Below are 27,711 nucleotides of genomic sequence, written 5' to 3'. Positions count from 1 at the left end.
TCTAAAATCACTCTTCAGTGACAGCATCAAATAAGAGTCAAAGTCCCAGGGCCAGACCAGAACCTCATAACTTTCTGCTCCAGAAGTGAATCCACAGTGAAAAATAAACACTTGGTCATAACACCAAGGACTTCATGAATAGAAATTCATCAGGAATCACAGGTTATGTAGAAAAAAAAAATGCATTGGACAAAACTACCACCCAAAATACTTCTGTTTCCTCATCTCCCAAGAAAGCAAGCAGCATCAGACTCATTTCACAACCTAACAGAGACTGAACAACATGATTTTTAGAGATGTGATATGTCTAGAAAGGTGAATTTTCAAGAACTTCCTGGCAGGTAACTTCCATTGAGCTCAATAAAATTTGGGTAACTGAGAGCTGACAAAAATCTGCCTAAAATTACTTGCTTATCAAATTTAGATGTAAAGTCAGAAATGAAGGTGCGGGAGGCCAGCCCTGTGCCGCTCCCTGCCTCAGAGCTGACGCTGTCCCTACACAGACTCTTTCTTGCACTGGATTCAGCTGAGCCCACTGGTCATACACTGATGCACAGGTCTGGCTACAAATGGTCCAGAATTGTAAGGAAGAAGTTTAGAACACGAACCTTGGTTCTATGTCATCTCTAGCATTAACTTTCAGCAGCTTATGTCCGACCTCCTGTTGTCTTTGCATCGCAGTCCAAACAGCCTACATTGCTGTGCCCTAAGGCTGCTGTACTGTCACTACAGGACCTCCTTCCCAAGACATGTTGCTTTTCATGTTTTTAACCCCATATATAATTTCTATCACCTCAGGAGCAGCAAAATCTCCAAAGAAGTGTTAACATCTCAGTTACCAGCTTCTTGTGTTTTCAATTAATATTTTCAATGTTAATAAAAAATTAATATTTACCATGGCGACCTGTATCATACATATGCTACTGATGAGAGTGAATCCATTAAAAAAACATAAAAATAAGCAAGCATGGAAATGAGCCATAAACTTTTCTGGACACATAACAGTTCCAAAGGAGGAGGAAAAAATGAATCAGCTCTACTAAAAATCCATATTTTCACATCAATACAAAGAAGTCTGGAACATCAAATGTTGGGAGTGAATTATTAATCTTCAGTTTACAGAGAACTTGCTCAATTTGTGTCTGTACAGCCTAATACAGAGAAAATGAGCAATCTCAAAATAGAAACTGGATGTCAAATCTGTTTGGTCCTACTTCTGTATAAACCTTGTATTCCTTTATACTTTTGTGACACACTTGTTTCATTAAAATAGAAGCTTTGGAAAAAACTCTCATCAGCTATTTTCTTTTGCACCACCTGTTTATTTTATAACCACAAAATATTCTGATACAACATTAGAAACTAATAAAAAAATCAAACTCTTCCCCTACCCCCCACCCTCTCTTCCACCTTGATTTCTGGATACTCTGTAGAAAATATCGAGCCTGAACATCTCATGAGTACTAACCCAAATTCATTTCTAAAGAAGGCTTCTACCTAATCAGGTATGTGATGAAGCATTTTGGATGAAGTACGTGATATGGAACAGCATCCTTCCTCTGAAATGACAGAAGATTATCGCATCCACCTGAAAGCCACAGATTGAAGTTACAGCGCTCTTCTATCTATGCTGGCTGGAATCATACAAACAGTTGCAGGGTGAACACAATTTACGTGTATGAGTGTATTCAGCTGAAGGAAAGAAATTCCACTCGAGTGTATTCTCTCCTAGAACAGCAATACGATTGGAGCAGGTCACTCTCATGCCTCGCAGAAGTAACTCTGATGATTTCAGAAATACTGCAGCAGGGATAAATTTAGCTCTGCACAATAAAAATGAGAACTTTATTGCAGCTGAACAATTGTCTGTACTGTATCTTCTCTGAGCAGACATAAAACATCAGAGGAGGAATATTCGGTATGGCTTATATTTTTTTATTGTTATTCTTGATGCCAGTTGCTGTCAAAAATAGAAATATTTTCATAGTAAATAATATCACTCCTATACTTCCTATGTTTGTTTAACTAGGGGAAAAACATATTAAAACATCATGAATCACTATTTATATTACAGGATTTTTATGTGCAATTACTTTTTTCCAAACATTAATAAATCAGAGGGAAAGACTTGCCCTCCTTGCAAAACACAGACTATACTAGGTACAACTTGTTTTTATCGATTTTCAGAGGCATTTACAGAACACAAGGTACAGTGTAAGAAGAATATATTACTTAAATATTTTCACAGGTATGTTCTTTTCACTTCAGAACTTTAGAAAAATAACAGATCTTTCCAATCTGCTGAATGCTCCCTGCCACTTCTGTGTGGCATACGGGGCAGCATTTCTTGCTAAACACATTGGGGTTTATTTTCAATATGATCCAAGCACCAGGTAAGTATTTATGGTTAAATCATATAAATCAACACTATCTTTTTTTTTTAACAAGTAGGAACAAATGCACCAACTTGACATGAATGAAAAGAGATCTTTGTAATGTCATTACTAGCACTGCATGCTTTCCAAACAAGGAAATACATTTTAAGTGTTCAGTTCAGTCTGTGATACACGTCAATATGCTCATCAAACAGACACGGTAGTATTCTGACGCTACGTTAACCTGACCATTACACACATTTCTGTATGTACTATAAGCGCACTTCATCTCTGGCACCAACGTATGTTAGAGAAACTAAGAAACACCAAGGATAAGCAATGAACATTTGGTTCATCACAAATCTTGCTGGAGAAAAAAGATCTGACATAGAAACAGCAAACTCGGCTTTCACTAAGGTTTATGAAGTCCTTCCTGAGGTTAAACTACTTTCTCACTCATCACAAAATTTGACCTTCCCTCCTATTCACTTAGAAGGACCTGGTTATCCAAAGCTACAGAAGGAGGCTCTTAAGGAGAAGTCCAAGCGTTCTTAGGCCAAGGGTTCGGTTTATAAGCCTGTCTCCTGAGGTTGCTTTTGGGTTCAAAGCAAGAAGAACATGCTGGTAACTAGTCAGGAATTCAACATATAGTTAGGAATTCAACGTGAGACATTGGGATGCATTCAGATGACTCAAATCAAGGTTATGGTGACCTTCACATTTCTGGCCAGCTCACAAGACAGCACAAAACACAAAAGTCAAACAGGATATCTCCTGAAATAGCTGGGTAAACCACTGGCAAAAGTCACAGTCATAAGAAACACTGGGTGAAGCAGACGAGAGCGGAGCCAGGGAAAACAGACTGAAGGCCAGACAACTGAGCCAAACAAAGGCCTCAGGATGATTCTGGAAGGCAGACTGGAAAGGGCATAAATAATTTTGCCAAGAGCCAAGCAGACACACAAACACAGGATGCATAGGCACACAAGCCCCAATGATGTAAAGCTGCCCACTGACTGCAAAATAGAGAACAACTTGCTGGGCCTTAAACACCTGTCATATGACCTTGTTTTGACATGCACAGAGGAGCACCAGCTCCAACGCTGCAACATCAGCTGCAATGGTACAGCTGATGAACCAGATGTAGGACTGTGGCTTCCAGGATTTTTGTAAACCTATTTGCTAGAACCAATGTCTGAAAAGTGATTAAGGCACCTAAAATAGATATTTTAAAATGTTTTAAATGAGACATCAGCATGTGCTGGTGGAAACAAAATAAGACTTATTAAGGCTTGTGCACTTCTGGAACAGCTGATGGAGGCCAGGTGGGGTACATGGGGTACCTACAATGGGACTACACATATTTAGCACCTGAACACTCGCTTTCTAACTTACACGCTGGAAAAAACAGAGGACTCCTCTGACAGCACAAACGACAGATACCAAAGTTCCACAGTGGTATCACTGGTCACACAAAACGACGTGTGATATTCAGCTTATCCCTTGACCCTTTGTAGGCCAAAACACCCCTTGGTTTTAATAACATATTACTGTTTCCAGCCTAATACCACCTCCCTCCCACATCACAGGTCATTTCAGGTTCTCTGCTCCAAATGATCTTCTCTTCCAGAAAGAAATGTAACAAATTTCACATCAAAACAGTTAAAGTAAGAGCACTTACTGGACAAATGGAGAAATTCTAGAAAGTCCCTAAACAGAGTGAGATTTCACCAGAGTGCAGACTTTTCTTGAAGAAAACAGAGATGGTTCTACAAGAATAAGTTTCTCTAAACCAGAGGCTTATATTTATCTAGGTTGCAGATTTATCTAAACTAGAACTTCACCTAAATATACAGTGAAAATATATCATGAAATGCAAGCAAAAAATGATTCATATACAGCCTCTATAAAATGCAGTCTTAGACTGATCAGACTACTACAAATTTTCTGCAACTGCAAGGGAAGTACATGTCTGAAGACCAAAATATTTATGTGCATGAACAGAGATCAGATGCATAATTTCAGCCATTCCATTTCGAAATTTTTGCTTATAGCTTCCATAAAATTTATTTGGAGTTTGAGATACAGGTATTTCTCTATGTCAACTGGATATATGTCCTTAACACTAACTACAGAAAATGAGAAGATGCAAACGCAGTCAAGTTGTATCTATAGATAGCTCAGTGTTTATCCCACCATAGGCTCAGACCCATCTATTATTGTGTGTACTGGGTCTGGCTGGGATGGAGTTAATTTTATTTACAGCAACCTGTATGATGCTGTGTTTTCAATTTATGACTAAAACCGTGTTGTTAACACACTGGTGTTTTAGCTATTGCTGAACAGTTCTTGCAGAGCACCAAAGCTCTCTCTGGTTTTCACTCTGCCCTCCCTGCCCCAGCAAACAGGCTAGGGGCGAACAGGAGGTTGGGAGAGGACATGGCTGGGACAGCTGACCCAAACTGACCAAAGGATCCAAAGGATCCACATGCCATGTGTCATGCTCAGCAATAGAACCAGGGAAGGAGTCTTTCCCAAGCAGTCATTCCTCAGAGGCTGGATGGGCATCGGTCTGTTGGTGAGGGGTGGTGATTGCCTTTGCATCACTTGGTGGGGTTTTTTCATGTTTTCCTTCAGTTATTAAACAGTCTTTATCTCAGCCCAAGAGTTCTTCTTGCTTCTGCCCCATTACTGCTGGGGGTGGGACATAAGCAAGTAGCTGGTGGTGCTTTGTTGCTGACCAGGGTCAACCCTTCACATTGAGCAAACGGGAAGACAAATGTATCCTATGTTGCCCATTCAGTGACTCTGCCTGAAAAGCTGAGACTGCCTTAAGTCATTACCTACTTTATCAGCATTTTGCACTTACCTAGTGATCTGTAGAGCCCTTACAAAAGCAGGTAATAGCTGAAAGGCAAAAAGCTGGGTAATTTGCTTGCCACCTCAGGATTGCCCCCAACTGGGAATTTATTCCTTACAAACCATGAGCTGTACCAATGAAACTGCCATTAATGCACAAATATTTCCTGTGTTATGCTCTTGCTTGACCCTGCTTGTAGCTGCGCTGGCCAACTGCTTACATCATCTACATAGTTTAGCTGAAGTTTACTAAAATGCTGGCTCTGAAACGCAGTTATTTGCAACATGGAGAACCATGAGAACAGATCCTCTGTCATGCTGTCTTCTGGCAGAAGAGTACAGCATCTACTTTACAGCTCTCAGAGTTATTTCTAGTTTGTAAATCTTTTATGCACTTAGTGTTGTACTAAGGTATTGAAAAACAGAAGCCAGCAGTCCAAAGCTGCTCCTTCTGTTCCAAATAACAGAAAAGCTGTGAAATCAACATGTAGACGGTTGCTAATGTGTCTGCAGAGCTGTATGAGAGACCAGCTGCCTCAGATACTAGTTGCTTTCCAGAAGCACAGCCAGTTCAGAGCTGATTAGCCTGATGACATACTGTGACACTCAAGCATGTTTTCAAGCACATCCAGAATTCTTTGGTTCTTCCAGATGACCGTCAGCATTCGACATCTACAACGTTAGCCAGAGCGAATCTGTCCACAAACATGATTGTAATAATAGCACAGACAGACCCTTTAGTTTACGTGCATAATATAGAATTAGAAGGATAGACATATTAAAAATTCATAACTGCAAAATAATTTAACAAAGATTTTTCTTCTGTATTTATCCTATTTTACTTAAAATAACTCCAAGATAACGATACTTCTCATTTTCCTCTGCTTCTTCAAACTTGCACACCCCATTCCAAGGAGGGAGTGGATTTTTATAGCTGTAACACAACAGTAATTTTATTCATTAAGACTCTGCCAGCCATGGCACTTGGGGAGTAATACGAAAGTAAAAACCACCTATTTAAAGAGACATAACAGAAATACCATTTTGAAAACAGACTTACAATACAAATTAAGCAAGCAGAAAAAGGTGGTCTAATAAAGTAAAGACAGCATTAGTCATAAAAAACTATAAGCTCTCTGAAATTGAAGAGTCTGCTTTGTTCAGTAATAAAGATGAATTAAAAGAGAAGCCACGGGGGGCAGGGATTCTCCACCTTGATGTTTTACCATAGCACAAGCATAATCATCAACCAACACTTGTATTATGAACAGGAGCAGGGGATGTCGATCACACATCTAGAAATGAACACAGTGCTGTTGGTGTAGTCTTTAATATCAAAAAGGTGAAAGTGTTCTTGATCACAAATCATTATGAAATCTTGGGCAAGGATAGCTTTAGCAAAACCTGATGTTGAGTGAGTAAGCAGAGATGGAGGCTTTTCTACCCCAAACATAGCAGACATGGTGATGAAAAGTGCAGAGCAGAAGGTAAAAGTGGAAAAATGAGAAAGGACAGCATAAGCCTTGGCAAAATCAAAGGACCAACACAGGCTGTAAAGGTGAAGAGAAGCAGCTTGTCCAGTCAGACCAGGGAACAGTACAGAGACCAGGAGCTGGTAATGAAGTCAGAGGGAAAGACGAAGTGGTTTCAGCTACAGCAGCAGAAATCCTATTTAACACTTTGTATGGAAGCACAGATTCCCTTCCTGGAGTTTTATTCCATAAACATCTAGTACAAGAGCATTGACAGTGCTGAACCAATAATTTTCAACTGGTTTCTGATTGATTAATAACACATTAACCTGAGGTGATTCATAAATCTACGGTGACCTTTAAAACAGCAGTGAAAGTACTTCGAGTGACAACTATTAGAAAACATAAAGGCAGACACGCTCTTGCTTTCTGAACAAGCTGCAAGTGCTGTGGATGCAAAACAAGGGCTTTCATTCAGTTCTGCCTGGCACAGGCTTTACATTCAAATAAACTCCAAAACCTGGAGTTACACCATGGATATCAGCAACAGAATCCAACTGATTTTGAGGAAAATCTGACAAACAATTTTGCCAGTCTAAATTTAATGATATTATGAGCTCCTACAACAGGGTTGAAGTTGTGCCTTTACAGATGCTTGTGGAAATGGAACAGTGTGAAGCGCTCATTTTAGCGACAGGTTTAAGTCCAGGTTCAGAGATTGTGACCTCTACATAAAGAACCAAAAAGTTGTTAGGTAGATCTTATTTAAGTGGCAATCAGATTTTTGGAAGCTTTTTATTCCCTCCCACTTCAGCTATTTTTAGCTGAACTCTTTGTCTCCATTCTGGCCAGACCCACCTAGCCGGAGTAGAATTGAATGAAGTACAGCAATGGTCCCACAGGAGCGTCCACCCACTCATTAATTACACACAGGAACAGAACTAAAAGCTCTGGCTTTCTACAGGAGTTGAATAAAAGCAGAAGACGATCCTTTTAAATTTTGCTTTATGCTTCTTGTATCCATAGCTTTTCAATACCCCCGCACAACGTCAGCCAGCTGGGTGCATGAAGAACAGCCTGCCTGAGACTGGACTGTGAACCAGGGCACCAAAATATCATGCTGAAACAGAGCTCTTTGCACCAGCCCAACCAACCACGCGGTTCAACATCCTGTCAGTCATCAGAAAAAATATGTAAAAAGCAAGGGAGAAACATTTGCACAAGTCAGTTTAGCAATAAATAGCCAGACCTCCAGCTTTTACAGCACTACTAGCGGGCTATTTGCCTCAAACTTGCCTGGGCGGTCCTTCACATAGAACATTCCCTTTTACTAAAACAAATCACTTGGACACAAGGGCAGTGGAAACAGACTCACAGCAACTAATTAATCAAATCTTAAAATAAAATTAAGAAAGAAAAAAAAGCAGATTGGAATGTCAAAATACCATTCCAACAGCAGCACTTCTATTGTTAGCTTTGTACAGAAACGGATGCCAACAACTGCTTTCTTCCTGGCAAATCTAAATGTGACAGAAGAGAGCTCACCTCCTCTTCTATCAACTTGTTCTGGCAAGTTGAAAGTCAACAATTTATTTTTAAGAGAAATATTAAGAATATCCATGACACCACACTAAAAGAATCGCAATTGATTTCAAAACTCTTCTCCCAAACCTCAATGAATTTGTCTCAAGGTGGAAAGCCACATCAGCATGACAGAAGATTGTTTAGTGCATTTGAACAGCTTGATTCTGACTGGTAAGTAGAAGTCCTGGTTTTCACTGTAATGGAGTTCATTTCCTTCCTAGTAGCTGGTATGGTGCTGTGTTTTGGATTTAGAATAATGTTGATAAAACACTGATTTTTTGTTGTTGTTAAGCAGTCAAGGACTTTCCAGCTTCTCACCCTGTGCCAAGCGCATAAGGAGCTGGGAGGGGACACGGCCAGGACAGCTGACCCCAGCTGGCCAAAGGGATATTCCACACGTCATGCTCAGTGTATATTTTGTGGGAAGCTGACCAGGGAAACCAGCTGAGCATCGATCACCGGGTGTTGAGCAATTTCGTTGTGCCTCACTAGTTTTGTATATTCTTTTATCATTACTATTTTTATTGCTTTCTCTTCCTTTGCTGTCCTATTAAACTGCCTTTATCTCAACCCAGGAGTTTTACTTTTTTTTTTTGCATTCTCCCTCCCATCCCGCTGTGGGGGGGAGAGGAGCGAGTGGCTGTGTGGTGCTCAGCTGCTGGCTGGGGTTAAACCAGTCCACCAAAGTATGACAGACAACGCTTGATTGACAGTTTTTCCATTTTTATATCTCCAGGAATGTTACAAGAGATACTTGAGTGGTGCCGATAATGTGAGGCCTAAGAGAACAAACTGCAATAGAGAGCCAGATTTGTAAATCCTTGGGATACCAGATGACTTATGCAGGAATATTACAATAAATTGTCTCTGAAATTGTGGCATGCTGCTTCGGGGAAGGATCTTTCCAGTGTCCTCCCAGGAAGGGAACTTTCGTTGTTCTAAATTGCTCTAATTAGCTCTCTTCAGAGCCCTGTGGCTATAGCTATTACATTTCCAACACAGGGACAACATTCTGCAGGCAATAAGATACTTCCAAAATGTACCTTTTAAACTAGTTAGCAAAAAGCTATGGGAACTCAAAGAGTACTCTTTATAATCAGAGCAAGATGTATGATTCTGCTTTTTTTGCCTAAGGAGAAACTAGGCAGAAAGTAGGTATGACACATTTTCTCTTGGGAAAGATTTATTTAAATGTTTGCATTAAAAATTATAAATTCTAAATGTACAGATTAACCATTTTAGTACTGCTCTAATTAAAAGAAAGTAAGGTTATCTCTGCCCCACCACCCCAACCTGCATTTCAGGATTTAAAGTTTCTGGATTCAAGTAATGATTTAGTCTTTATTGTCCTCTGTCTCAGGTGTAGCTGATCCTCAGTGTCAATATTCCTTTTTTAGTATTTTATACACAAGGGTCAGTCCCTTAGTTTTACACTAGACATCTTCCCACAATGGACTAGGGAATTCCATGGTTAAGTGGCCTTATCTGTGATCTTTTCTAAAGGGCACAGGTACGAATAACAAGTTTGCCCTCACTGCTATATAGTTCAGTAATAGTCTTACAGCTAAATTAACATGTTTAAATTTCATTTAGGTATTTCCTGGCAACTGGCCTGAAAGGTCACTGCTAGAATATTTACAAAGATTTTTTTGTGTATTTTTTTTCCACTTACTCCCATCATAGCTCAATATTTGGTTCTGATTAGGATGACATACAACATATCTGATCGGAGAGGTGCAACATCCTTTTGCTTTTACCTTCAAAACATTAATAATATAGTTCATATTTGAAGCACAAACGTAATGGCATTCTGTTTGCTGGCTGAATATCAATAGTCTACATCTTAGCGTTAGGAGACAGAACTAGACTTTTTTTTTTTTAGAGATAAAAATGAAACTTTTGAAGCACAAATCTTGCATTTATGGCATTTTTCATCTCGAAGGATTACAAGTCTCGTTACTTCAAGTGCAATGTTAATAATAATAAAAAATACTTATCTTTCAGTTGACATTCTGAATTTTCAAAATATCGCAGAAATTCCCTTGTGCTCTCTAAACTACTTTCTTGTAAGGTACTGAAAGACTAATGCCCTTAATTTGTAGTTGTAGAAATGTGGAAATGAAGTTGAATAACTGCACAAGACCACAAAGTGCATCACTAGAGGAACCCGGAATTATATCCAGACCAGTGATACTATCACTAGTCTACCGAAATTAGAGGTCAGAGTCACTTTTAGCCACATCAAGTTGAAAAGCAGCAGCTGGTTAATGTTTCAGAATTCAGGATAAGCACTACTTATCATCAAATCACATTCAAACCTGGTATTTATGTGAAGAGCAAAAGACCGTTTGATATGGAGAGAACTGCTCAAGAACAAAAAAACTGTGCTTGTTACTGAACATCTGTGACTGCCAACCAGGTCAAGCCACCGATGCTGAAAACTCATTAGTTCAAAAAAAAACCCCAACCCACTAGGTGGCACTACAATTAAAACAGAGCAGACTGCGATATAGTAAGCCAGAACAAAGCACGAAAACCTCTTTTTTGTCGAAGTGAGACAGTACTTACAGCCAACACCAGTCATTATCTGAACAGGCTCCACATAAACTTGCATCCTCTTCTTTTGTGCTGCATATGCTGTTTAGTCTTGAGCCATCAGTATCTGTACTAGCTGTGGTTTTTCTTCACTGCTGTTCGAGAAAATCACAACAAAATTCATTTTCCCTGCGGAGTAGTTTGCAAACGTACTCACAAAAAGCCTATGAACCATCATTTGGGGTAAACGGGTCCTAATACAAGAGGGAACTTGTTTCAGAAATCTCAAGTCCAATATATTTTACTCGGTTATTAACGAGACATGCTGGCAATGGGCCTTTCTCGACTTTTTGTTATCAAATCTGTGATTTCGTGATCAATCATTAACCAAGCACAACTTCCACAAACGGTAGGCAGCAGAGAATGAAGAAAGGCTGAAATAGGAAGCTACATGCCAAGGGTGTCAGGGAAAAACAACAGACGAGTCGAGCCGACTGCTTGTCTGGGTTTTGTAAGGAACCAATAATCTTCCTAGGAAACATTTAAAAACATCGGACCTAAAGATCCACTTATCTTCTCTGTCTCATTTCTTCATGGCTTTCATGGGTATCATCCTTTGTGGCTATTCCTATTTTTTACCTTGGTCTCTCTGATCCTTCCTCAGCATTATCAGCATCTTTAACAGATTTCAGCTTCTTATTTCAGCATTTCTGAGGATGAAGTTTGGAATTTGTGGCTTATCTACGTTCCAGAAAGCACATACTGACAGCACTACAGCCACTCCGTGTACGGACAGCACATGGCAAACCCCGTTTTTCTTTGCTGTGTTCTGTAAAGGCAAGCAGTTGGACTGTACCAGTGTCATATCACAAAGCAGCGATCATCAAAATATAAAAACCATGGACTGCAAAACCATTTGGTTCTTATTTTAGATTGCCTGTTGTCACTCAAGAGCATTTACTGGTATGCTTGCAGCGCTTCCAAACCTTCTCGCAGGAGGAGAAATCCACATCCATGCAACAGTAAGAGACAGCGAGACTGCTTGGCATCTAGCAGTTGTCATGGTATGAGGCCACTGGCCTCGTTATACCATTTATCCTGATTTCTGCAGAGGCTGTGAAGTAACACACCCAGACAAGCAAACCTGCCAAATAAAGGCCATGCTGAAAATTTGGTGCACTCTGCTGAAGTATGATTGGACTTAGCACAGTCCTAACTTCCACAAGATCCCCATGTGGCAAGCCAGAAACATCTTCTGCAGCTTCTTTTTTTAGTAATACTTTAGTTGTACCCTTGAATATAACATTTACTGAATTTGCATTATGGAATCTGCATCTCCTGCATCCTTCAGATTTTGTTTGCAAAGTGCACAAACGCATGCAAAAATCAGGTTAACAGCTGGTGTTCAGGCATTTGTGGATAATCTAGAACTCGCTTTGGGACTGTACAATGAACTCGTGACCTTGATTTTTTTCCACTTTTAACAGGATAATGACAAACTAATCGACACCACTGCTGTTAGAAGGTAAGAAGTCACCCAGGTGTCACCGAGCGGGGCTCCCAGAGCTGCGGGTACACAGGACACCTGCACGAACAGGCTGCACAAGCGGGTGGCCACGCGTGGAAGCAGTGGATGAGCAACGTTATCCCTTTTAAAGAAAGCTCAAGATTTCAGATCACGGTTATCCAGCAGGAGCGTGTACAGCAGCTATAGTGTATACGGACACACACGATGAAAACCTCTATGTGGAAGTCTGCAGACAAACTACTGACGGATGCTACGAGGTATTACTGATAACAGGGTTATTCGGCAGTTGAAATGAGCTGCGATCTCCAAACTTTTCCAGTCACAATTTGCACAGGAAAGATGTGAACCATTAGAGACGGGTCCACCTGCAGCCACCAAACTGCTCCCTGCTTGCGCTGGTCAGTTGTGACAGGAAAATCCCGCCGCTCGGCCTCAGCCCGTGCCCTGCGAACTCCGGCAGGCTCTCGGTCTCCACATGATGCTCCACCACCCCGCGGAGCGGCGGGAGGGGCGGGAGGGGCGGGAGGACCCGGCGGGCCCCGGCGGGACCCCGCTCAGGGCAGCGACACCCCCACCCCGTCCCGTCCCGTCCCGCCCTCACGCGACTCACGAGCCGCAGCGCGAGCCCCGCCCCGCCCCGCCCGCGGCCACGCCCACCCGCGCGTCACCTTCCGCCATGAGGGGGGCGAGGGGAGCGAAGCAGGGCGCTCATCACACGAGCGCCCCGGAAGAGCTGCGGGCTCCGCCTCCCGCCTCACCTGTTTGGCCTGAGGCGTGCGCCCGCCTTGCGGATTGGTCCTCGGCCGCGTCACTCTTAGCAGACCCGCTAGCTGATTGGCGGCGGTCCCGCGGAGGCCCGGCGGGGCGGGCTGAGGCGGTCGCTGGGCAGGGAGGCGCTATGGCGGCGGTGGCCCAGTGCGTGCGGGCTGCGCTGCGCCCGCGGTACCCGCTGCTGAGCTTCTCCCTGAGGTGAGGGTCGCGCCGCCCGGGCTGGATCGGGCGCGGCGGGACGGGTCCGCGGCCGGGTCCGCACTCACCGCCTCCACACTCACCGGCTCGCCATGGCCCGGCCGGGCCGGGAGCAGAGCGAGGCCCAGCCCCGCCGCGGTGCCTCACCCCGCGAGCCCCGGCCCTCCGGCTCCGCGCCGGGGAGCCCCTTGTCACAGCCGGGACGGGCTGCTGCCGGCCTCCCACCCCCTGCCGCCATGCGCCGGGTTGCCCCTTCGCCTCTCCCGGGGCAGCGGCCTGAGCTGGAGCCCGAACGCCGCCGGGCCTGAGGGCTGGAGGTGGCGGGCAGCGATCCGAGGCCTTTAGGCCGTGTGGCACTGGCCCGCCCGCCTCGGCCCTGAACAGGTTTGCTCAGGCAGCTCCGCTAGTTCAGCCTGAGGAACGTCAGGAAAGGATCAATAGGCGTCTTCGTGGAGACTGGTCAGTTCTTGTCGTGACATTACGATAGAGCAGGGACACAGAAGGCGCCTTTCCATTGCTCTTTGGCAACCGGCGGCAAACCGCTGTTGCCGATAGCGTGCCTGCTGGGGGACTGTTGCAGGTGATTGCATCATGTAAACTAGGTTTGCTTCCTCATAGACTTCTGCACTGAAAACAAGCTCATATTCTCCTTAAAGTTGCTGTGACTTTGTAAAATGAATATAACAGGCACTTAGGAGCTGCTGCCCGGTGGTTGTTATCTTGCAGCAGAGTTATTTTTTGCAACAGTTTAAATAAGCCAAGTTCGGTTACTTCTGATGAAACGTTCTGCAGTTTCACAGACCTAGAATTGTTGTATTAATCTGAGCTTGAATGTGAGAATTTTATAGACATTGATATGTCAAAGTGTCCAGTATATCCAGAAAATGCAGCTTACAAAGTAAGCGACTGATTAATATTGTCCACATGTTTTTGCCGTAGGACTTCTCCACGACTGCTTTGTGTAGCAACACAACAGAAGAATACTGGCCAGAACTTGGAAGAGGACCAGAGTCAGTGCCAAAATGAGCAGAAGGTTGAACCCAGCTCTGCTGAAAAAATGTTACATGAAGAAAAGACTAAACTGGAAGAACAACTAAAAGAAGTTACTGTAAGTATCTTTTAGTCATCAGGTTAAATACCTTACAAACTGCATTCCTAACAGCATTCATTATGGGTTCATAACACACAATCTGGATGGGTTTTTGTCACTCCTGTTTAGTTGCTGAATAAAAACCTGTAATTTGGTAATTTCTTTAAATTTAAGAGTAGATGTACTACAAGACCTGAGATGTACCCCGGTCCAAAATTAAGATTTTTTTGATAGTTTTAATTCCAATTTCTGCATAGAATTGGATCTCTTCCAGCCTGTTTTTTGGTTTTGTTCACTTCAGTTCACTTAGGTGTTGCTCAGTGGAGAAATTTTTCCCATTGAAGGGTTTGAGTGTGTCTTTGATGTGTGTGTTTGTGTGTGCTAAGAGTAGGCTTTCTCAAAAGAGCTGCTGACTTTTCCAAAGGTCGAGGTTAATGATGGTTAGCTTTTATATAATATTGTACTTATTGCGTGCTGAGGAAGTGGGAGTTTCAAACCTTCTGTGTTGGAGAGCCCTTCCAACACGAGGCTGAAGCATCACGTTCCCTCTGGCCTGACGTATCTTGCATTCTCTCCCTTGTGTGACTTCAGCAGAGGGTGAAGAATGCCCTGAGAGGTGGGAGGCGAGGATTAAGCAAAGGTGTTGCTGCTGGATGAATGTTTTTTATAAAATGTCTTTCTAGAGCATTTGAGACTTTGAGAGGTAGCCCCGAAGCTTCTGTAGAAGCAGCACCTATGTCTTATAAGTGGATTGCGTTTTGTTTCTGTTGCCCTTCCCAAAGCCCTGAAGGACAAAACTGAGATGTCATTTAACATCTCTGTTGACAGCATTTGCTGTTGGCTACCGAATGTGGCTTTTCAGTCAACTTATTAACTATTTTTATTCTGTTTTGAGATTCTTCGCTAGAATGTGAAGATCAAACATACTGAGAGTGGAAGCCGAACGTAGAGTTCGGGGCTGGGTGGTCAAGGGCTCAACCTGAAGTACCTAAGTTTATTGAATTTCGTTCTTTCTACATCTTCTGCTAGACGGCTGTCTTGCTAGGAACAGTCCAAAACTTAACCTGGTCAATAGAGGAGTTAGACTTCATAGTTAGTGAGGTCTGAAAAAACTGGAGGACACTCCGTGGTACTTATGGAGAGGGAAGGGACGGTTTGAAAGTCATGGCTGGGTTAAATCTCATTTGCCATAGTCTCAAAATACCTTTTGACTGATGAAGGCCTTCTGTGAACACACACCAGAAAAAAGCAGAAATCTTTGATTAATAACACTTGATATATCCGTAGAGTTAAAAATTTCTTCCAGCTAATCTGTTAACAAATAGCGAGTGTCTGGAAATTCATCTTGTTTCCTTTTCCTCACTTCTGTCTGCACTGAAGTGGAGCAAATATCTGCCTTGGTAGGAAGGATGCTGTGATAATTGGCATGTTGTCTTCAGCTTACTCTTTAGATGGTGGGTTTACATTATGTAACTGTTTAAAATGCTGTTTTATACTGAATGTACTGATTTGAATTATTGTCAACTACCCAACCACCAGGAATGAAATCTGTTGCTGGTTTTTCTTCTTTAGGAGAAGTACAAGCGTGCCTTGGCAGATGCAGAAAACGTGAGGCAAAGAAGCCAGAAACTGGTAGAAGAGGCAAAGTTATACGGTCAGTGGAGGCTCTTTTTGTGTGTACTCGTAAGACCCAGGAATACCAGCGTGAAATGCAAAGCCTGGAAAATAGAGCTGCCTGGCCCGCAGTTTTGACAAGTTGTACTTTCCAGTGATTCTGACTTGGTTTACTTGGTTAAAAAACATATTTGAGGCAGAGAGGTTTGAACGGTTCCTCACTTTGCATCAGAATTGTAATCATCTCGCTAGAAAAGGGCAAGACTTAAACTGCTAAAGTCAACAACTTGAAATTTTCTTTAACTTTGGTATCTGATTTCCTACAATATGTACTGCACTAGTAGATTTTTCAATAAGGTCTGCAGCCTGAAGTTTGCCTTTTTCACCCACTTTGGTCTCAAAACTGACTGCAAAAAACTGAACCAAGAGTATGGAATACTAGCTTTCCTTCTGGTTTGGGTTTTTTTTGTTCTTGTTGTTTATTATGGGGTTGGTTTTTTGGGGATTTTTTTTTACTTTTTTAGCCTTTTATATTTGAATAACTTTTCTGGTCTGTTGAAGGCCATAGCTTTTAAGTAGGAGTAATATGTTTAGGTGAGTGGTTTCAGTGGTAGGAAGGCACAGTCACTGGCTATGAGGCGTGCTAGAAACACATCTTTCTTCAAGAGCCAGGCTGCTGACATCTGATTTAGAGTTAAAACACAAATCTGTCAAACAGAAATGGTATGCAAATACTGCAGCAGAAGAGTGCTCCATCATCTTAGGGTTTGTCACTCTGGCTTGAAACATGAGTTGCCCTTTTTTGCCACACACTATACATAGCCGTATAGTTTAATTCTGAATACAGAATTTAAGATTTTTAATACAGGGTCTTCGGTTATTGTGTACTGTCAGAAAAAGCATTCCTCCATTATATAGTATTCTTGTATCATTTTTATGGATGTTTGAATGCTTCATCCTGAAGTTGATTTGCAATAAGCATTGTTTCACTAATATGCTACTTAGTGCAGGAGGACTTTGAGTCATGTCTGAGCTCAGAGATGCTACAACAGAAATAAATATGCAAATAAAATTTCTCGTGAAAAGTAAATTACAGATAATCTGCATGATTGTAAGTTTTATCATTTGTATATGACTACTTTTTCTGTTGAAGGAAGAGAAACTAATTTCTGATACTTGCATAAATTCAGAGAGATGCAGTCAGGTACCTGCAGAGGTAACATAGGCAAAAAAAGAAAAAAAAAATTTATATATACCTCCACATGCCAAAATAAACCACCTTCTGAAGAGTTTGGTTATTTGGTTTGATCCAGATCATGAGACAACTGGTTAATCTATATTTGGGACACTTCATCCCTATCCGCAGTTTTAGTTTGAATTTAAAACTTGAATTCATTTGTTCCTATTTTTGGAACTACTTAGACATGGTTAGTTGTTGTGCTATAAAGAGCTTGAGTCTCCTTGGAGTTGTGCAGTTGTTACAGTGACCCTTTCCTGACAACTAGCTGATCCCTGTAGATCCTGCAAGGTGCTTTCATAGCTCTTTTTGTTCAAACCAAAGCCTTGGCCCCTGCTAATGTTCATATTCCTCCTTGGTAAGAAAAAAAAAAAAAAAAATCTAAAATGTGAGATAGAATTAAAAAGGCTGTCTGTGGCTAAAAACCAAAACAAACAAAAAAAACAACCACCATGACCCCCCTTCCCCTAAAAAAGACCCAAGGCTACCGAAATGCAGTGCAGTTTGTCAGTGCCTCACCTCTGTGTAGAAATGTGTTATTCTACTGAATCATTTTGATTTTTCATTCTTTCTAGAGACAGTTTGCCTTCAGTGATACTAGTCCAGATTCTTTTAGTGTGAACCAGCAAACAGCTTCAGGACACGGACTATTGTGAGCTTCAGAATTGCTTGGTCTTTACAAGGCACAGCTTCTAACTTGCGTAAAAGTGACTTGCAGTGGGAGGGAGAGGTGTGAGTTCTTGTCATTCGTGGAAGAATCCCCGCTCGTCTCTTGGACTCCTCATCAGTCTGACTAGATGCTTTTTCTTTTGCAAATATTTTTAGCACATCAGATGAAAGGGTCGGAATAGGGCAACATAATACTTTGAACTTGAGGTGAATCCCAGGATGAGAGACACATGAGGAAATTACATTAAATCATCTGAAGGTTTTGGTACCTTTGGTTAGAATTTTAACTGTTAATGTCAGCTCATCAGCATAGCTTTGTCTCTTTTAAGTATGAAGTTGAAATACATTTTTTTCCATAGAACTAGAGGGGGTGGTGTGTATTTCAAGGTATCTGTAATAGTTCTCTATCATCAAGTAAAATGGGGAAGAACATTTTACCCCAAAGATTGACAGTATCACATATCTTGTTAAAAATCTAACAGGGTACAGATTATTGCTGTAGGTTTTGGGGTTGTTTTGTTTTGTTTTAATGTTTCTTTCTGTCAGTAGACTAATCCTGGTCCCTTCTCTTTTATTTCTTTTTAGGGATTCAGAGCTTCTGTAAGGACTTACTCGAAGTCGCAGACATTTTGGAGAAAGCAACAGAAAGTGTTCCAAAAGAAGAAATTAAGGATGAAAATCCTCACCTGAAGAGCTTATATGAAGGTCTCGTTATGACGGAAGTACAGATTCAAAAAGTGTTCAAAAAACATGGCCTGCTCAGACTGAATCCTGTCGGAGCCAAGTTCGATCCCTATGAACACGAGGCATTGTTCCACGCTCCTGTGGAAGGGAAGGAGCCGGGCACTATTGCATTAGTATCCAAGATTGGCTATAAGCTGCACGGGCGTACGCTGCGGCCTGCCCTGGTGGGTGTTGTGAAGGAAGCTTAGCTGCTTAATCAGAGAATTGAAAATGCCATACAACTATTAAACAGCTGGATGGTTTTTCTCATACACTGTGCTTTCCTCGTTCCTCTGCCCCCTGAGAGGTTTAAATGAACTGGTTGAGGTCTCCCAGTGAAAATGATGCAATTGGTGAAATTCTGCGTAGTGGCCTTCACCATCACTGTTCTGTAAGCTCCCTTCGTAAATGTGAACTACAAGAGCCATTACGCCCTCTCATGCTCCAGCTTAGATAACGTTTTTTACAACTACTGCTACTGAAGGTGCACTAAATTGAAAGGAATGAAATGCTCACAAGAATTTTGCAATCCCCCATTTATCACTATGTGTAGATTGAAAATCCAAACAGTGGTTCAAACATGTCCTTTTGGTTTTTAGAATCTAACATTGCAGAAGTGGGTGAAGTAATAGAAATAACCCATTTTCTGCAAGTGTCCATCAGCTTTTACACACTCATGGTAAATGCCCTCTGTCTCTTCAGAAACAGTCTCAACAACTGAAGTTAAAACCTTTGTGAATTCTGACCTGTAAATAAAAGGCAATGGAGAGTAGATATATTTTGTAATTGTTAACCCTTTGTATTCTGTAGTAATGTTGATGCAAGAAAACCACCTAATACTTGTATGGCATTGAAGAACCAATAGAACTTATCCTATCTCTGGATTTTTAATTTAATATTGTATAAATTGGTTTAAACAATTTTGATAGTCTTGTAACTTCCAAGCTTTACAATCAGTTTGTTATGCAAACTGCAGTTACAACCTTGCTGAAAGGCACAATACCCAAAGAAGTGAGAAGCTGAGAGTTTAGTAAATACTGTCTTTTAAATTACATAAATAATTGCATGTAAGTGGCTCAAAAAAACCCGTGAACTTAGTTTTTATCTCCATTTCTTACATTTACACAGCTTGAATCTTAAGCTGCAAGAGAACTTTTTCCCTGTGTAGCTCTTACCTTGTCAAACTCCACCTGCTGCCCCCAGTCCTGCAGAATCAGGCTAAAATACATGATTAACCGAATGCTTTGTCCTACATTCTTCTGGTCACTGGGATAGGAGCAGATGGAACTTGGCAAATTACACAACTGACAAAGCATCTGTCCTCTCACATCCTCAAAGGCCACACATTTAACACACAGGACAGAAACTTCAAATCTATGTGTGTTGTTAGGATCTGGTAAACAGTAAGTACTTCTGAATTTTCACCCTTGTTTCTGTCTTGGATTACAGACCTTCTTACCTTAAGGTCAGCTACTGATTTTATTTTGTTCATATGCAGAGTTACCAACAGCTTGCTGAACACTAGACTTACTCATGGTGGAAAGCGATTACTTGTTCTTCAAGACTTTTTTTCCACAGGGGAATCAGTTAACTAGGAACAACTGGAGGGCATACTGCTGTTTGGGGGTTAATCATGTCTAAGGATTCATTCTTTCTTTAAGAAAGAAAATCAATGCCCTAACTGAGCAGGAGAGGGAGAACAATCATCAGTGTGTGAGAGAAGATAACTACAGCATTAATTTTTTTAAATTAATCAAGTACAGGGAGCAAAATGCAAACACTGAGTGTAAAACTACAGGAGAAAAAAAAAGGAGGGGAAGATTACATATACTTAAGTTGAATTTGAAAGTAACTTCTTCCCATCAGGGTTAGAGCACACTGTAGCTGGGGTTTGTTTTTTCTGTTATTTTTATTGGAATCCACACTGAACTGATGCCATAAAGGGACCAGGGTCAATTTATATACCTTTTTTGAACTGTCACGTGTCATTCTCCCCAATCCCCCCAGCCCATCTGGATATAAATCTAATACCTTCACTAGTACAGAAGTTTTTTCCTGTAGGGCAATTAAACAAAAGGACATAATCTTCCTGAGCAGATCAAGACTTTGTTAATGAGCTTCCCAGCACCTCACATAAACTGTCTTTTTTGGACTACGTGACTTGTTTAAACACAAGTTATTGTTAAAGGTTCAGCACAAGACTGAAACTAGTATCTTTAAAGCTGAATATCTCATTTAAGCGGTTCCTTTTCCTCAGCCTGCCCTCTCTGAATAGAGAGGCTTTCAGCTTGGAGAGCTTGTCTGCTGAGAGCCAAACCACCTGTGCACTCTGCCATACAACAGTAAGACACATTGAAGAAATCAGAGGGAGGCGGTTTTGAAATTTAAGCATAAGAGCAGCCAAAGCAGCCTCCAGCAGTACCTCTGGTTTAGCTGTTTCATAAAAACCACTTTTCCACCATCATCATGTAACTAAAATGCATCTCCATTTGTTATTGCAAAGACTTAAACCATGTTCCTCGTTACACAAGCTACATTAAGTCAGTAATGGAAAGAAACTTTAATATAAGTTTATTTACCACTGTACAATGCAAAAACCTAGTAAAATACTGAATGTGCACAACATCAGTTAGGTTTTCCATTATTTCAGCACAGGCATTTGTGTGTCTGGCACCGCTATACCAGTACACTGATCAAATGAGTGCAACATTCCCTTTAAGGAAGAAGCTGATGAGCTGAATGTGCTCAGCAGGGACCTTCCTTCACAGTATTTCAACGTGTCATTGCTTAAGAGCAACTGGGGCACATGCGAAAACATTTTGCAAGAAGAAATAGTAAACAGAAAGGCTAAAGAAGTCCGTTACAGTTGCAAAGAAATTTGATGCAGCCGCTGCACAAGAGAATAACGGCAGAGTGCTTAGTTTGTGTGACTTAAAAGGCAGCTTATGGCCAAAGACTCGTGCAAACCTACTAATGCTGTTCTTAATGCGTGCTGGGACTGCAACGGCATGTAAAGCAGGAGGGTCTGTATCCAGAACACTCTGTAACAAGCCCTTCTGCACTGGGTGGTACACGCAGAATGGAGATGAATGCTCCTGTGTTACCTAGCGAGCAAATATTACTGTAGAACATCACTGGGACTGGACTGATTGAAGTAAACATACAGCATTAAAACGGACATTGCTGCCTCTATCTGTAGCAGAAGGTCAGTATTTTGAACAGCTTATAGGGTGTCACTTTTTCATAGGCTTACATCAATGCTGTTAAACAGATACTATCATTAGTAATGTCTTTAATTAGAAAAGTCAAGAGCATTAAGCATATAAAACACTTTCATTAGCGACATGAAAGCTAGGTTATTGGTACAGTACAGGAAGCACTTCCAGATCAACACAAGATACAAGTTGAAGAGCTCTTTGCCATGTTTTTTCTCAGCCCCTTCACCACAGAAGAGAAGCAGCGTAGCTCTAGTAAGTTGCTGCATTAACATAACTGCATCTCAACTTCAAAAAACCCAAACAAATAAACAAACAAACAGCAGCTCATAACAAAGGAATGCTTAGACTAAATCAGTTCCATGGGAAAATACGGAACAGCAGCATCCTCTAGTGCAAGTCACCTTTGAAATCAAAAGCATAGCTGACAGTGAGACATTGCTTCTAGGGAAGCCCTTTCCAAGGGACTAGTATTTGCTAAAGCAAACATTTACCACCTTGAATGTGCTTGAAAGTATAAAATAAATATTGATATCCATATTTCATACATTAAAAATATTTTATTTTACATTCATTTTGATGTTCAATAAGTTACGTCTAGCACCAAAAAAACATTTTGGAGGGGCTGAGGAATTAAGAAACTACGAAGTATAAATGCAGAATTCACTTCGACATTTAAATGACTCATTGGTGCCTAGATTTTTTTTTTAAGTTATTGTTCAGATGGGCTTTAGACTATTGCTTCAGTTAGACTTAGATGTGCTAAACCAGGTAGAAATATTAAAAAAAAATATATTTGAGAAAGAAAATAATAAAAAATAAATTCTTTTAAACTCCCAGCTCCATGCAGAGCTGAGCTCCAGAACACTCTCAGTAATGGTGCGTTATGGCAGGTAGGTAAGAAGGTACGAGAAGAACCAAATTGCATAACTAGAATACTAGAAAGAAAGGCTGAGCTTCTTTCCCACAGGAGCAGGACAGAGAAAACAACCAAGGGGTTATACCTGATGAACTCGTGTGCCGTTTGTACATGCACATGGGGTGGACGTGGTTCTTAAAGCTACTCAGCACATCGCAGTTAGTTCCACTGCTGCCAAGGAGAGACAGTTTCGTCTCAAGGAATTCCACAACAAGCCACTTACAGGTAAGCAAACCAAAGTATTGCCTCCGAGAGGACGTAGCCCTTACCTTTTTTGAAGGGACATAACATCACAAGCTCAAAAGAAAAAGGCACTAGAGTTTTGGTTTCTTCTTCCTTAGAAATGCTGGCTTTGTAATTGTACCCGGTTTATTCTAAACTCACTGGTAACACTCTTTTGGTAACGCTGGATACATTAACTAGAACCCAGTTCTGAGCAGTTTCTCTCTGCCAAGTTGCAGAATTAATACTGGTTTAAGATTTCGTGGTATCCTCACTGACTACAGCCCAAAGCATCAAACCAAGGTGGCATTTCCAGCGCTCGCACTTGTTCCGCAGCCAGCGGGGTTCCCTGTTTTGGCACACCAGACCTACCCAGCTGGCTCCACTCTCAGCTTCCTGCTCTGGACACGACCCGGAGAGAGGCTCAGGCACAGGAATGCTGTGCTGTCTTCTGCATGGCAACCACCACTCATTTGTTTGGTTAAATACCAGCACAAGAATTTAAGGATGAAATAAGTATAAAAATCCTTTTCTAGTCCTCCTTCAACATCTTTCCCTTAATCGGCAGATCATACTAAAACAGGACTGTGGATCAGGCATTCCTGTCAAGTGCTGCATTACGTCCCCAGCTGCCGCCTGCCACGAGCACCCAGCTCGGGCTGCACTCGGAGCTGGGACCTGTCACCGCTCGGGCTGCGCGCTGCTCACTGCCCTGGGCTGCATCCACAATTCAGCACGTTTAGTCCAGTATGTTTCAAGGAATGTGCAATTAGAACCCTGTAATGGCTTGATTCACAGCTCCGTACTTAGGAGCACATTAGCTGTGCGTTTTGACCTAACGCGTATCACTTCTCATTTTTGTTTTTAAAAACCAATCTCAGCAATCACTCCCCATCTGAGAATCTCGCTGCCTTTCCCTGTCCCCCCCAATCAAATTCAGAAGGAGGCAGCCCACATAAGCTCAGCAGTAGATACCAAAGGAGGAACAGGTTCCCCCAGCAAGAAGAAATGGCAATTTTGCTGCCTGAGGCTCCCAACTGCTGCAAGACAACTCGCTGCCTACTCACCCAAACTCCATTTCTGGCCCAAATCAGCCACTTCACAGTAGTGCTGACCCTTCCTCTGGCACACAGCGCCACAGCTGCCCTGTTTTTCTGTGATACTCCTGCAACTTTGCTACTAATTAGTTAACGTCAAAGCTTCAGTGGGTCTGTTTCCGCACAAACTCAAGTCAAAGCTATGTCCAGATCAGCTGGGTGCGAAGGCAGCTCTTCAAGAGCCCTTTCCGCAGCACAAGTACCTGAAGACATCTCACCTACCACATTTCTTTCCTTCCACTCCCTGCCATGGCTCAGCCCTGCTGGAGTCTCGGCAGAAGCTCTCGCCCCACTGTCCCAGCGCCTTGGCTGTAGTTACTAAGGAGAATGTTCTGAAAGCTTAGCAACGGTCACAAAAATCCCCGCTCACCGTGCTCCTGAGCTCAGGACTTTTGTAAGCTTCACTTTGCTGCCAGTATCATGCCAAAAAACAAAGGGTGAAGAAAGTTTCCAAGAAATGAAACTATCTCCCACCTTCAAAGAAAAGCAAAGATTATGCTGATATTCATTTGTCCAATAGTACAAAGTAACTACTCTGGAACTACTGGACTTGAGTAAGTTCACATGAAAGAAATCTGTTCTGATTATGTACCAAAAGCAGTGAAATCCAATGTAGAAGTTTCACAATTAAGTATTTTCCATGATCCAAAGCTAAAGTCTATTTGAACCATGGATCACGAATACTGTGGGGGTTTATGTATTTGCTTTTTCTTGTTGTTGTTTTTAAGTGACATAATTTCTGTATCTTTGGGGAGGGAAGGAAAAAATAATGGAGTCCTTGAGGCTGTAATGGGCCTCTGCTGTGTTTTTTTTCAGATCAGCTGCTTCATGAAGCATCCCTGGATATCCAACCACTTTCTGTTAGAAAGTTTAAAATCCTTTTCTTCAGTACCTTATCTAAGTAACTGGGAAGGCGACTCTTGGAAGGAATTCCTTGTCTTTTTTGGAGATGGTCTTTAATGATTATGGTTTTTACAGTCACATAACGTGCAGGACTCAAATTTAGAGAGCTGCACAGCACCTTTTCCCTGTCCGATAAGAGTTCAAAGCCAGGCAGGTTTTCAATGGCAGCAAATTCGCCTTCTTTACCATCTTCCTTCCCCCTCTTGGAACTAGCAATGTTTTTGTTCTCCTTCCTCTTTTCCCGTTTATGCCTGGCTGCCTCGTATTCTGCCGACTCTTCCATTTTGGTGATTCCATTTCGACGATACCGCTGCAGCTCCCGAATCTTTGCTCGAAGTATCCTCTCCTTGTGCATGTTCTCAAAGAAGTCTTCAAACTCCTTACAAGACATGAACTGGTAGAGAGGCCTCAGTTTCAGCCTCAGCTCCTTCTCTTCTTTTGTGATCTTTCGCTTGGGAGCTTTGTCCTTGTCCTTTTTGTCCTTCCCCAGAAAGGCTGGTACCAAGTTATAGTCCCGTGCAATGTTCTTCCGCCGTTGCCTCTCCTTGAGTTTCCTGACGTACATGTCCACGTGAGCCCTTTTTAACTCTATTTCCACATCATCGTCGTCATAGTTCACCGAAAGGCCACTGATCAGAGTCTCCGCGTCTTGATCGTATTCGATCTCGTAGTCATCCCGCAGTGGCATGTAACCCAGCTGCTGCTGCTCGGCCACCGAGATGTCCAACGGCGGGAGCGGCGTGGTCAGGCTGGGAGAAAGCGGGCCGCCACTGGGACACGTGTGATCCGTCACCCTGTTGGGAATGGTGTCAGGGATGCAGGCTTTGCCCAGGTTGCCGTGGATGTACATGCTCACATAGTGTTCCATCACCTCCTGAGGCGTCCGGGATGCCCCCACGTGAGCAGCCATGTCCTCCTAAACAGAAAACAAGGGTAAGTCAAAGTGATTCCCGTTACACCTCCAGCATAACGTTCCCTCAGGTAAGAGCACGGTCTTCTTCCCTGCCCCTCAAAAGCCAGCTCTCACAATACCTAAACTTTTCTGGCAATACTGAAATGAGCCAGGTTTCCACCAGATCTGCATTTTTAGGTCCAGATAAGTATTGACAGGTGCACAGGGGCATGTAAGCCATGAACGCAGCACCGGAAACATCACTGAGGCGAGCTGTGTCAGATCCTCTGCTGCAGGAACGCCATCGAGACACAGGATCCATGTGGGGACTCCTGAGCATCCATCGCTTGCTCAAAAAATCCACTTAGCATCACCAGGAAGCTTCCCGAGTCCCAAGCCAGCACTGAGATCACGACATCACGTGGATTTTGCTCACTTATATTACATCGCTGAGGTACTTTTAAAGCAATATAGAAAAAGGTAGTATTTACAGTAAGAAATACGGTATTTATGCTTTTCTAGTTACTTAAGAACTAAAACAGGCTACAATGATCATAAGCCTTAAGATTTTGAAAGAGTCTTTACGTTTAGCAAAGCAAAACATAATCAAGTAACAATTAACGGATCAAATGATGACGCTTTCTACTGCTATCTTTTAAAAGCGAGCCTGGCCGTACACTGACACAGAAGGGAAGCGGCAAGTCCACGGCTGTGCCGTGCTGAAGGAAAAGGCAGAACGTGAAGAAGAAGGGGGCACAACCCCGCGGCACGGGCAGGCTGCAGGGCGGCGCCGCTGCGGCTGAGGGCAGGGACGGGTGGCGAAGCACGGACGCTCCCCTGACGGGCCGTTCCCCCCAGGGGGCCGCCAGCCGGCTGGGGACAGCGGCACCTGCAGCCGGGCCGGGCTCCGCGGAGCGGGACGGGACAGCAGCCCGGGCCTGGCTCCCCGCGGGCCGGCCAGCGCCCGCCCGGGCCCCGCGGTGCCCCGGCCCCGAGGTGCCCCGCGGTGCCCCGGCCCCGCACCCCGAGGTGCCCCGGCCCCGCACCCCGAGGTGCCCCGGCCCCGCGGTGCCCCGGCCCGCCGCGGGCTGGGAGCGGTGCTGCCCCCGCGCTGCCAGGGGGACGCGGCCCCGCTGCCGCCCCCGCGGCGGCCCTTACCCAGTTTCCGAAGCCGAACTGCTCGATGGCGTCCAGCAGCAGCTGCTCCTCCCGGCTGCTCCAGCCGCCCTCGGCCTCGGCGCCCCACAGGGTGAAGCGGCCGCCGTCGACGAGCTGGTAGCCGTGCCATCGGCGGTGCGGGCCGATCTCGGCGCCCGCCGAGAAGCAGTCGGGGCAGAGCTCGATGTCGGCGCACTCGGTGCAGCGGAAGCGCAGGGAGCTCACCTCGGCCAGGCAGTACACGCAGTACTTCTTCCCCAGTTCCGCCATCTTACCCCGCCCGCCCGCCGGCCGCGCGCACGCGCCGGCACGCCCCGGCACCGGCAGCGCCAATGGCCGCGCGCCCGGCGGGCGGAGCCCCGCGACGGACAACCAATGGGCGCGGAGGGCTCGGCCCTCCCCTCCCATTCCCGGCCTATGGGGCCAAGGCGCCTGGGCGCGGGGGGTATTAAAACAAATGAAAAGCTACGATTGGCCGACAGGGATCCCTCTACCCTTTCCTGCAGCCAATCGGAGAGGGGACCCCAAGCGACCCCGCTCCTGAGTGGTGGTCAGAGGAGGGGGGGGCGCGGCCGAGCCGGCGCCCGGGGAGCGGGGCGGGGCCACCCCCCCAGAGCCGAGTCCCGTTGCCCGGGCAACGGGGGAAGCGG

The 27,711-nt window shown here is 43.5% G+C and overlaps 3 protein-coding genes across 3 annotated transcripts in view; 1 reads left to right on the top strand and 2 right to left on the bottom strand.

The window, feature by feature from the left end:
* The window catches only part of SORCS2 (sortilin related VPS10 domain containing receptor 2), a 605,494-nt gene extending 594,556 nt beyond the window's left edge, over positions 1-10,938 (bottom strand). The window contains exon 1 of the mRNA XM_065633605.1: positions 10,859-10,938. The gene's annotated coding sequence lies outside the window, so the exon portion shown is untranslated. The remainder of the gene's footprint in view (positions 1-10,858) is intronic.
* A 2,260-nt stretch (positions 10,939-13,198) lies between these two features.
* On the top strand, positions 13,199-22,246 carry GRPEL1 (GrpE like 1, mitochondrial). The gene is made up of 4 exons (XM_065634179.1): positions 13,199-13,322; positions 14,262-14,430; positions 15,985-16,066; positions 18,518-22,246. The coding sequence occupies exons 1-4, from the start codon at positions 13,252-13,254 to the stop codon at positions 18,862-18,864; spliced, it is 669 nt and encodes a 222-aa protein (XP_065490251.1). The 5' UTR covers positions 13,199-13,251; the 3' UTR covers positions 18,865-22,246.
* TADA2B (transcriptional adaptor 2B) lies at positions 21,116-27,331 on the bottom strand. Its single transcript, XM_065634178.1, has 2 exons — positions 27,062-27,331; positions 21,116-25,927 (listed from the first exon to the last, which is right to left on the bottom strand). Exons 1-2 carry the CDS (start codon positions 27,329-27,331, stop codon positions 24,935-24,937), a joined length of 1,263 nt encoding a protein of 420 aa, XP_065490250.1. The 3' UTR covers positions 21,116-24,934.
* Positions 27,332-27,711: the final 380 nt, after the last annotated feature.

Source organism: Caloenas nicobarica, chromosome 4, assembly GCF_036013445.1.
Source record: "Caloenas nicobarica isolate bCalNic1 chromosome 4, bCalNic1.hap1, whole genome shotgun sequence".
In the NCBI taxonomy this organism is placed as follows: Eukaryota; Metazoa; Chordata; class Aves; order Columbiformes; family Columbidae; genus Caloenas; species Caloenas nicobarica.
Note: the sequence above shows the minus strand (reverse complement) of the source record. Positions and strands in the feature narration are given on the sequence as shown.